The sequence below is a fragment of the Lycorma delicatula genome, chromosome 2 (genome assembly GCF_047948215.1).
Source record: "Lycorma delicatula isolate Av1 chromosome 2, ASM4794821v1, whole genome shotgun sequence".
In the NCBI taxonomy this organism is placed as follows: Eukaryota; Metazoa; Arthropoda; class Insecta; order Hemiptera; family Fulgoridae; genus Lycorma; species Lycorma delicatula.
In genome coordinates this window covers 14,802,660-14,815,198 of record NC_134456.1, presented here as the reverse complement: position 1 = coordinate 14,815,198, position 12,539 = coordinate 14,802,660, and the positions used below count along the sequence as shown (strand labels likewise).

The 12,539-nt window shown below is 28.7% G+C and overlaps 1 protein-coding gene across 2 annotated transcripts in view; it reads right to left on the bottom strand.

Moving 5' to 3' along the window:
• The window catches only part of LOC142320486 (uncharacterized), a 215,431-nt gene that overhangs the window by 4,846 nt on the left and 198,046 nt on the right, over positions 1 to 12,539 (bottom strand). The window contains exon 6 of one of the 2 annotated variants that reach the window (XM_075358325.1): positions 10,972 to 11,399. The exons of the other annotated variant lie outside the window; for it this stretch is intronic. Coding sequence (XP_075214440.1) covers positions 11,194 to 11,399 — 206 coding nt within the window. The 3' untranslated portion in view covers positions 10,972 to 11,193. Of the gene's footprint in view, positions 1 to 10,971; positions 11,400 to 12,539 lie in introns of those variants that run through there. 2 annotated transcript variants of the gene reach the window in all.

Sequence of the window (12,539 nt, the reverse complement as noted above, 5' to 3'; positions counted from 1 at the left end):
TACCATCAGAGATGAATGACATCTGTATCTGAGAAATAGCTGAACTCATCATATTCAATGAAGTAAATTTTGAATACCAAAAAAATACTTAACTTTTAATTTTGCATATAATTGTCAAAAAATCCTATGTGAGGTACTACGCAGGTTGTAATAAATAGGAGCATCTCCCACATTTTTCTCAAATTATGCCTAAACTAGGTATGGAGATCATCATAAGGAAGTGCTTTTAATTGTGTTTTCCAACGGCGAGGGATGCTCAACAATTAATGAGACAAATTGATGAAGAGAAAAAACTATTTATTCAATGACAATGAAATTAAATTACTTTTCAACATAGTCTCCAGCAACATTTAGACCCTTGTCCCACCATTCTGTGAGCTTTCTTATTCCTACAGTGTAGAAGTCTTTACCTTCCTGTTTGAACCATTTGTGTACTGCTTTTAGACTGCTTCGTTGCAGTCGAAAGTTAAATCATCATGCAAAAACACAAATGCCTTAATAATAACCTGAATAATAAGGATTATTATTGTTATTAATAAATTTTAATATTAGATTTACATATGAAAATACTTTTGAATCAGATGGCTTTAGAATTTTTAAAGGAAAACATGGTGTAACAGTAATGAAAAATGTCCCACACTTGACATGAGTTTCTATTATCAACAAAAAATTTCTAGAAACTATAATTGAGTTTTTTCTTTTTCTGTTTAGCCTCTGGAACCACCATAAGATATTACTTCAGAGGATGATATATATGAATGGTAATGAAGTGTAGTCTTGTACAGTCTCAGGTAGACTATTCCTGAGATGTGTGATTAATTGAAACCCAACCAACAAAGAGCACTGGTATCCACGATCTAGTATTCAAATCCATATAAAAGTAACTGCTATTCATAACAGTGCTTGCTTTTATACTTTGCTGGAGTCCATATATTGTGTATGGTTATATACCAAGGACTCAAACAAACTGCTATTGCATCTTTAATACAGAATTTAGCACCACTAAATTCAGTGGCTAATCCTTTAATATATTGTATGTAATCGACTTTATAAGTGTAAATTAGACTAACAAATCTATAAACAAAAAATACACACTAATTAATAGCCATGCACCCATAAACAACAATAATAAAACTAATCCTAAAAAAAGTAGAATATTTCTGGGATACCCTTGAAAATGAAATACTCAAAATTCCGCAAAACAACGTTAAAATTCTACTTGGCAACTTTAATGCACAGCTAGGAAAAGAAAAGAAATTCTCTCAAATGATAGGAGCATATCCTGTTCATAGAAGAACAAATAGGAATGGGGAAGGATTAATTAGTCTCTGTAAAAAAGTTGGCTTAAAAATAATGTCAGTATACTTCAAGGTAAAACCCACAAAAAAGACATGGCTACCACCCAACTCTTTATTAGGAAAATTTAACTAGACCATGTGACAATATTCAAAAACTGTCACAAGGAAATCCAGAACATTAAAATCAGAAAATCCATCAATGTTATATCAGACCACACTATCTCTTGTAGATCAAGATAAACTTTATACCATCCCAAAAACACAATAATGAAATCTAAATTCCTAGAATAGACAGTAAGCAGCTTGATGAAAAATCTGATGAATTTGAAGAAATCTTAAAACCACCATAAGATTGGAAAGAGGTAATGGAGAACTTAATTTAGAGAAACAGACACACGACTCTTTTATAAAGCATTCAAAAGCCAAATCAAAGGATACACAGCACCAAGCCTTAATTTTAGAAGGAATAACGGTACACCAGCACCTAATGAGAGAACTACGAGATTCTAGTAAAATATTTTGAAGAACCCCTCAACTGTGAAGCACCTCAAAACAGATTGAATTTTACCCTGAAATCTTCGATCTTCCCCCACTGACAGAGGATGAAATTGGGAAGTGATTACTCTCTCCCTTTGGAGAGAGCTTACTCTCTTAAGCAAAATAAAGCATCAGAAGAGGGCAGAGTCATTGCAGAACTATGAAACAGGCATATAAAACCTCCTTATCTAAAACTACTGAACTCTTCCAAAAAATCTGGGAAGAAGAGAAAATACCAGAAGACTGGTTAATAACATTAATACATCCTTTACATAAGAAAGTATCTAAAACAGATTACTGATATAGTAATTACTGAGGCATCGCTATATTACCTGTGACCTACAAGAGTTTTTCCAACGTTTACTCAATAGGCCTTTCGTTTATCAATTAGATATTTGTGTGGTCCTAATTCACTTGTTTGCACAAAAAAAAATCAATATAATGAGGTTAGCATAAAAATTAATATAATTATGTAAACTTAAAAATGATTTACCTTAGTTGATTATATATGAAGGTGAAAAGATGATAAAACTTCTTTTTTGATTATATTTCTTATTATTTTCGATACACTTTTAGTATGTTCAAGTTCTTTAAATATGAAAACATAAATTAAATTTTTTTTTTTTTGGTTTAATTTTCAAACAGTTGGGTCCTTTAGAAAAGACATTGAATAATACATTCAAATAAAATTTAAATAATAGCAAAATCATCACAGACACAGCCAAAAAAAAATTAATAAATAAATAAAAACCAGATGCCTAGGGAGGTCATCTACTAGGTGCGTCCCCAGATGGCAGATAGGGGAAGGCTCTATAGATATGCAGGGTAGGTGGGAAATAAAATACCACCTGCGGACCAACACAAATAAAAATTCCAACTGTATCTGTTCCCGGATTGGGCAGCAGTTGGTCAGTGTCTGTTTCTCATGTTAGGGATGTCTGGCTTGAGCCTCCAAGGCTTACAACCTTGGTTGTATCTCTGTAATTTCTCTGGATATTATCAAAAAATAATATTATTTATTGATATGTATGATGTTAATAACAATATTACCCCATGCGGTATCCAATCCACCACACAAATGTGTGTAAGTGTATTTGGATTGTGGGGAATCTGCAACCTCACACAAAGTTGAATCAAGGTAACTTAGTAACCTTTTAAAAAACAAAATTCAGTATAAAAAAAAAACCATTATTGCAAGCTTCAATGTAAATTCACTTTTAAAAGCAGGAAAATTAAACCACCTAACAGACACTCTAAAAACTCAAAACATTACAAGTATGATCTCAGCTCTACAAGAAACACGGTTTATGGATGAAAATGTTTTTGACTCAGAAATTTATAAAGATAAAAAAGGTGCAAGAAAAATGAAGAGCATCCCACATCTCTAAGTACTAGTTTCATCATCAATAAAAATATTCTAAACTTCAAATTGTATAACAAAAGACTTTCCCTACTTACATCTAAAAGTACAAATAAAATTTATACAATATTTAATGCATTTGCATCTATTAACAAAAGGTGGAACTAATTTGTGATAAACTAAATGACATTTTGCAAAACATTCCAGATAAACAAAACATAATACTCTTGGGAGATTTTAATGCATAGATTGAAAGGAGAGGAAATTTAAGAAAGTAGTGGATGAATACACCGTGCACAAAAGAACTAATAAAAAAGGGGAAAGATTAACAGAAATTTCCCAATTAAATATTGATTTTACATCTCATAATGTTTTTTTAATGATCTACGTGGATCTGACCAAATCCCCGTAAGGAGAATTGCAACTTGATCACGTAGTTACAAAAAGGGTTTGGCAAAAAAAAAAAATTCAAAATGTTAAAGTATTAAAAAGTGCTAATTATGATTCAGATCATTACTTCTCAAAAATAAAATATAAAGTAATTCCCAAAACAAAAAGGAAATCTAATATACTGAAGAATAAAAAGATTGATCCTGAGAGATTAATACAAAATGCCATTGAATTTTCTAAATTAACAGAAGACTTAAGGCACAAAATGTGGGAAAACATTAAAACCAAAATGATCCAAAAAGCAGTGTTTCATCATGTAAAACAGCTAAAAAACACATGTGGTGGACATCAGAATGCAAAGTCTTATAAGTATAAGACAAAAAGCCTGGCAAAAGTGGAACTCCACCAAAACTGAGGAAAATGGGCAAAATTTCCTTAAGATCTGAAAAGGGGTTGGTAAAATGATAAAGCAAATTTTGTTTGGTCAAGTCCAGGAACACCTAAAAGAACTGAAGAAATTTAAAGAGAATATTAAAAGATGAAAATTAAAGGTTCCAAGAAGTGCCAAAATGCAAAAACAACAGGGCCGAACTTTCTGAAGAACAAAGGAAATTTTTATCAGGTAGAATGAAGAGGTATTGGGCAGATAGAAAAACAGTAAAAAGAAACAACCGCAAATAAATAAATGATCTAAAGTGTTCCAACATGAAGTATTTGGAGAAAAAAAAACTAGATAAATATTGATTTCTTTTTCAAGCATGGTCATGCATGTCCAAATCTTCTTAACACTCAATGAAACAGAAGTAACTTTTAATGCAGTTGTAATATTACAAAATCTTTATACGTATTTAATAACTATTACCTGTTGGCATATGCTAATTTTAATCTTAAAATTCATTATATCACTTGGATATTTTTATAATGTACATACAGCCAAAAATTAAAAAAAAACAAACGTTGGGATCAAAATCTTTAATATTAGAATAAGAAAACAATGCTTTATAATAAATTCTGTTTTAAATTGAGATGAACAAATTGAGATTGCAACTACTAATTAAAATATTTTTTGATAGATAAGTTTGTAGTCTTGAAAGCTAGTTTGGCATCACCAACATAAAACATCAGCTAGTAACACAAACACTAAACAGAATGGCAATGTGTTTTAGGTCTAGTGTTGTAGGATAGGATTACTATTCCTCCAGAGAAGTGTATACTGCTAGTTAAAGATTGTTGCAACTGCCAAATAAAACCATATTAAGCAAAATTAATAATCAAAGCTATACCTTCTTTATTACTAATAAAGAAAAATAGAATAATCTTTTTATTTGGCTTGATTTCACCACATAATCTTGAGGCTTATATGGGAAATGGAAATGAAATTGCTATAAAACATTAAAAGAAAAAGAAATGTGTTATGTGAGTAGGTTGAATTTTAAAAAGAATATTTGTTGTGAACTGCTATTCCTACAATGAATGTAATTTTTTGTTGAGTTTTAGTAGTTAACTGATCTAACAACAATATTGCTTCTTCTGTTCTGTAAAGTTTTAAATTTTATATATATATACAGGTTCTGAAACTTATGTTTACAAAACTCTCAATATCACATATATTAAATTAAGTGACTGCAGTCAGCATAGTAACCTTCTATTAAGAAATGTTTGCAAATTTGTATGAATATTGATTACATATTACACTGATGATAAACATTTTTTGTTTCCTAATATGTGATATATATTTTAATCTGTTTTTTGATGCTGAAAACAAATATAAACTCAGAATCTTTCTATCACCCACCATTTTTGAAAAATTTTAATTAAAGGATTTTTTCATTTTTCAATGTATAGTTAGCATTTTAAGCTCCTATATTGTATTTTGTTAGTTCATTTTTATTGTTTAACTTTGTTAACATAATTTGTAAGCTATAAATAAACAATACTAGACAAATACAAATACAATACTAATCAAATAGAAGAAACATTACATCTTTAATTAAAAAAGCATATCATTTGTACTTTCAGTGTAAAATTGGTGATCAGTATAAGACGTGGGCTCCTCATATAGTATGCACTAATTGTTCTATATATTTAAGAGGACGGCTGAAAGGTACACGGAAGGCTTTACCATTTGATTTACCTATGGTTTGGCATGAACCAAAGGATCGTGTAACCGATTGTTACTTTTGTTTAACAAGTGTGTCTGGAATTTCTAAAAAATCTCAATATACCGTAAAATATGCTTCATTGCAATCTGCAATCAGGCCTGTACCTCACAGCGAAATTATTCCAGTTCCTGAGCACCTGTGAATGTATGTTTCAAAAGCAGCGATGAAGAATCAGGCTGTACTGAAGAAGACAACAATTATTTCGATTTTGAATTATCTTCTAATAAGTCACATCTCACATCACAAGGTGAATTAAATGCTTGGTTAGGGATTTAAATTTATCAAAAAGTAAGTTGTACTGTTAGGATCAAGACTGCAAGGTTGGAATTTACTTCAAAAAAATATAAAAATTTAGGACTTTCGAAGCTGACAAAAAGAACTTTCTCAGTACTTTATTGATGAAAATAATTTGGTTTATTGCACAAATATTGATGATCTTATCTTGCACTTAGGACAAGTTCATAAACCTGAGGACTGATCCCTTTTCATACATTTGTCCAAGTATAGTTTAAAAGTGGTTCTACTACACAACGGTAAGAAATATCCTTTGATACCAATTTAACTTATTAAATTTATTATTATATAGAATATAAAATACTAGTAGTTAGTAAGATAGTTACACACCTAATTTTGCCTACACAGGCTTTAAAAGAATTAACTGAAACAGCACTACCATCTTGAAATTGGTTCCACAGGTTCACAATATGCACCCTGAAAAAATTATGTTTACATTTACTTGTAAATGATTATGCTTTATTAGAATGGCCTTGAGTTTTAGAGTCTTAGGTAGAATAACACTCTAGTGATGATTAATTATTTTGTATGCTTCAATTAGGACACAATATGTGCATCAAAAATTTAAGAAGGTAAGTTGTAGTTTATGTAAAGATCATTGTAGTTTATGTAAAGATATGTTCATCATAAGAAAAATGCCTGAGGTCCTTGGGAAGCTTTGTTGCGCATCTTTGAACTTATTTCAATAACTCAATATCCTTGACTAAATAAGGATTCCATACATTATAACAGTATTCAAGTTTTGGATTTATATAAATTTTATACATTTTAAGGAATGTATCTACAAAAATTGGCTCAAAGACATTTTTGACAAGATGGATGGGGGGGGGATACGAGTCTTCTAAGCAATTTTATTTATGTGATTGAACCATTTAAGATTTGAAAATATGATGACTCCCATAAAGTATTTCTGAAGATATGGTATTCTTTAACAAGTACGATATTATTAATATAATCAGCCCTTCTTTGGCGAATCTGATGAGTAAAAATATTAGCATACTTCTGATAATTTTATGTCATTAACATACTTGAAAATCCCATATATACACCACAAATGACTTTTACATATCTTTCAATATTTTAAACAAATTACCAATTATCTTTTACATTTTATTGATTTGGATATAGGTATAAATATATGTTAGTATAACATATTTTATTTGCTAGTTATGTTTTTGACTTCTCTATATTTTATACATCATGTTTTCCATAAATATTATTTAGTACTATTTAATTATATCTTAATGTTTTCCTAATCTTTTTAAAATTGGCAATATGAACAAATTTAACTAGTACAGTTACTAGTACTAGAATTAATAACTAGTGAAAAAAGTGCTGCTAATTATATCCAAAAGTTTCTCTGGAAGAAAATATTCCATTATTTTGAAAGTGAGTTGCTTTCTATTTATCCATTTGAAAATGTTATCAAGTTTCATCATGTTCAAGAAAGACAGTGCAATCTTTATTAAAATGTTATATGATATAGTCCTCAAAATTGTTTATTAAAAATATTTGTAAATAGTTGCCTTGTAGAAACTATGTACAACAGATTGCTTACAATCTATTAGTTATTAGCCAAACACATGTAATCTGAGGAAGAATATTTTTTGAAGATATATTACCATTTGCTTGTAATTATAATAAAATAAAATGCTAATTATATTTATTTTTCTGATCTTGTCTAAACAATCTAAGATTCTTTTAATTACACAGAATGAAAAAACAATGTGTTGATGTAATTAAGGGGAAGCAGAAACCAAAAAAAATATTTTTTCAACATTTTTTCATGATGTAATAGTTCAGTGTTTTCTGGTTCCATTGATGTACAACATTTGTATATTAGTGAGATATTTCATTGTGAGATTAATTAAAAAAAAAAAATCTATTACATGTGTAATTTCATAATATTTAAACAGAAAAATTAGCGTTTTGCAAAATAAAATAACCTTTGAACAAATTAGCTGATTTTCCTAATTTAAAAAAAAAAAATGTTTGATAATTTACAATTGTTATGTTGGTTTTATCATTGAATGTAAACAAATAAAATGCGATTTTTATACAGTGTATTTCTAACCTAATGTGTTACATACTAAAATATTGAAGTGAGCGTGTTTTTGTGATAGTTTTTTATAACTATTGCTTCTAAATATGCCTCATTTCAGTTGTAGACAAACTAAAAGCGGTAAAGTAATTGGTGGTAAAACTGTAAAAAATATTGATGAATCACCATCGGCATCTAAGAGTGATGTTGTAAATAAGGACCAATCTGTGAAATCACTTCTACTTCTAAACATTTTTTAAAAATGACTACGATAAATATTTATCAGAATATAATGATGTTTATCAACTCTTAGATATTGATAAACTGTCTAGTATTCTTGTAAATGATGTGTAATAGTGGAGTAGCAATGCAACTTGAAATCTTTTGCTCCCATTGTAATTTCTCCAAAAAAAATGTTACAACTTCTCAAAAATTACAAATTTAGATACAAGTGCTAAATTGAGATTAAAATTAGGTTAGTTTATGGGCTAAGGTCCATATGTAAAGAACAAAGAGCAGGTCAAACACTCTCGGTGGAAATTTTAATCTTTCGCAACAACCATCTAAATTTAACTTATTTATTTTTAATTTAATTTAATTTATTGATATTCTAAATAAGGCTATTGAGAATGTTTCACAGGATTCTATGACAGAAGCTGTTTTAGAAAATGAAATTTCAGTTGAGGTAAATGAAAATCCTGGAGATCTGTCAGTAGGTTTCATGGCACCTGGAATAAGCTTGGCTTTAAGTTGATAAATGGAATAGTTACTGAATACTGTAATTGTGTTAATAAAGATATTGGTGAACATAATGCATCCTGTTTTAAAAATTACAAAGGTCCCAGCAAAGGAACAGAGGTAAAAGGCGTAAGTGAATTATTTAGAAGACCTGTTAATAAATATAATGTTTGTTATGTTAATTATTTAGGAGATGGTGATACCAAGAGTTATTATCAGTTGTTAAACAGAATCGATATAGTAATAGTGAAATAAAAAAATAGAATACACAGGATACAGAAGAAATGGGAGTGTGGCTTTGCGGCTTCGTAAATTAAATGTAGTATGAGAGGGAAAACATTATCTGATAGTCTACTCCTTAGTAGGAAGAATCGTCTAACTAATAAAGTAATAGACCAATTGTAAATCTATTATGGGCAAGTAGTAAGAAATAATTCTGGAGATTTGGTTGCTATGCAATGAGTAGTTTAGGCTATTTATTACCATAAATGTTCTACGGATGAAAATCCCTGTCGTGGATTGTGTCCACCCGGTAGTGACTCATGGTGTCCATACAGAAAACAGAGGTCTTGGGTAATACAGCCGAATATAAGCATAAACATACAATTCCACATACCATTTTTTGAGAAATTAAACTATTTTAAAGATCTTAGCAACCCTGAAATTCTGAGAAAGTGTCTCCATGGTGGAACTCAAACTGCAAATGAAAGTTTCAATCATACAATTTGGACCAGTGTACCCAAAAATACTTTTGTTGCATTTAATATATTAAAGCTGGGAGTATTGGATGCAGTGGCTACATTTAACAGAGAAAATATTATGAATTGTGATAATTTGAAAAAGTATGGAATCAATCCAGGAAATGTGACTGTAGACACAATGAAAAGTTTGAACTACGAGCGTGTGAAATGGGCTAATTCTGCAGTTAGTGCGTTTGAAAGAGAAGCTAGGAGGCAAAAAAGGCTGCTGAAAAGAAAACTTGTTGAGGAATTTGAAGACATACTAGTATATGAAACTGGATGTATTAAATTGCAGTTTTCCGTAAATTTAATTTTTTGTTGTTTTTTGGTACATATTTTCTGCAACCAGTGCTTCAGTATATCTGAAATCTTTACAGGTGATTCAGTTGTTTCTGTGAATTAAGCTGAGTTTTATTCAAGCTAAAAAATGAATTTTTGAATTTGTAAAGAAATATTTAATACAAAAATATAAGAAATTAAAAGTAAAATCCTAACTTTTTTTAAGTTTGTACAGTAGTTTTTTAACCAACTTAACTCAGATTGTATAGGAAAGTCTAAAGAACCTTCTGTAACAATTTGAAACAAATTGATACACTGTGAGTTCTAAGAAAATGTTCCTTTTCTTAACATTACACTAGATAGAGATTTCGCCACCCCTTAAGTGAACAGTAATACCATACTTAATGGATAAAGATTAGTTTGAATGATTCATTCACCTCTAGGAATGTACATTCATTACTTACTATTTGGCAAAGTCCGCTGTGGATCCAGAATTATGAATTTTTCAGAATGAATGAATAAGAAAATTTATTCAAGATTGATACTTAATAGGGATGCTGAATTTAACTGTGTGGGTTTTCCTTATTTATTAGTAAGCTCTAAAAGACCTAGGTTGAAAGAGTTAACACCAGTCTTGAGTTCAGAGAATCTATGATTAATGTAATTTTGTTTTTTCTAATTATCTTGGCCATAAACTGACATATTTTAAGTAAAATTGACATTATATTTAGTAGATTTATAAACAGAAGGAATGAAAATATTAAACTTGACTGTACAAGGTCGAAGTAATTGAATAAAAGAACCTAAGTTGTTGAACCACTGAATCTTAAATGAAAAAAAATCAGATCTCCAATTTATTTTAAACTAAATAAAGAAAATATCTAAAAACGCATAACTGATACAAAAAAAAAAATATTTTGTTATAAATTCTTTATAAAAATGGAATGAATTTGTTATTTCAAATTTATTCATTATCAGATGTTAAGAAAATTAAATTTATAACGAGTGGGTTTAAAAAAAAATAAAACCAAAATTAACCATAAAAAAACATTTAATAAAATATAAAGGTTTAATTAATATTATAAAGGTACATTAAAATATATTTTTGATATACAATTTACTGGGAACTGTTTAACAATTAATTTACTGTACAGGACGTAACTGTATTAGCATTATACTACTCGTGTTATTAGCAAGATTAATTACAAAACTTTTCTTTAGATAATAATAAAAATAAATATTTATTAAGCTTTAAAAATAAAAAATATTTTGCACATGGAATGACATAAAAAGTGACTATAATTTCTTTGAGTACACAATAAAATTCACAGGAACAAATGAAAAAGAATGAAAATCACAAATTCATATGTGAAACTCTAATGTGCTCTCTTAGGCTGTATTTATGTTTAAAAATTCTTAAACAGTAATGGCACTTAGCAGTCGGCAGATGAGTATGTTGCGTTCGAATATGGCGACGTAAATTCCCAGATGATATCTGAATTTCACAATAAGGACATTGTTCTGTCATTTTTTCATCAGAAGAGAATCTATAGATAAGACCTGAAATAAATTTCAGATTGAATTAGATTGATATGAATAGTACAAGCCTGTCTTTGTAAACAAATAATTTAAATGATCACGTACTTATCATTAATTAATTGTATGCAATTCAGCTGCAAATATTTGTAAAAGTACAATTATAAATGAAGATAACATTTACCAATTTTTAGTATATATATTAATAGTTAAAACAACTTTTAAATTAAAAAAAAAAACCTGATATTGTCAGTTATATTTTTAGTCTTTAGTCTTTTTTAACATCAGAAGAATAAATAAATTACAAAAAAAAAAATAACTAAATGGCTAAACTGTTATAATGGTACTGCAATTACAAACATACATAAAACCATACTTATACCACAATCATTCATACATAAGGTATTTGCTCTAATTCCAATAAGTTTTCAAAAAATTGTAATGCCCAACAAAAATATGAATACGTTTCAAGAACATAATTATAATTTTTGCTTTCATACAACATAAGGATATTGTGTGAAATATAAATCTTATCTTCCTAAAAATCTTTTTCTCACTTTAGACATAAAATTTTTATACATTTTATAATAACCACTGAAACCTGTAACACATTTAAGCTTTCTATAAATAACGTCTATTAAAATTAAACACAAATTTGAGAAGTTCAACTTTAATTAGAAACAAAACACACAAACTGGATCAGAAAAGTGATATGATTTTAAACAATTAGTAAATTTAAATGCAGTTTACCTCAATAAACTAAAAATATCAGTCAATTTAATAGGAAGACTATAGTGGTAATACATGATAAAAAATAAAATATATAATATACAACACCATATCAAATGAAGCAATTTATATAATGCACAAATATTTATTTTTTACTTCCTTGTACAAAGTAAAGGCAGTATTGATCACGAAAAATTTTGATTTTCAGATTTCAATAGAATATCAATTTTTACCATCCCAGAATCCATTTTGACTAGTTTCCATGTGATGTTTATACGTATGTATATACGTACAAATGTACGTACATATATACATATAATACGTATAAATGTATGTACATGTATACGTACATACATACGTTTATTCATCATCAGATAACTCAAAAATGATTAGCTGCAGGATGTTGAAATTTAGGACTGTTGTAACATCTAGTTA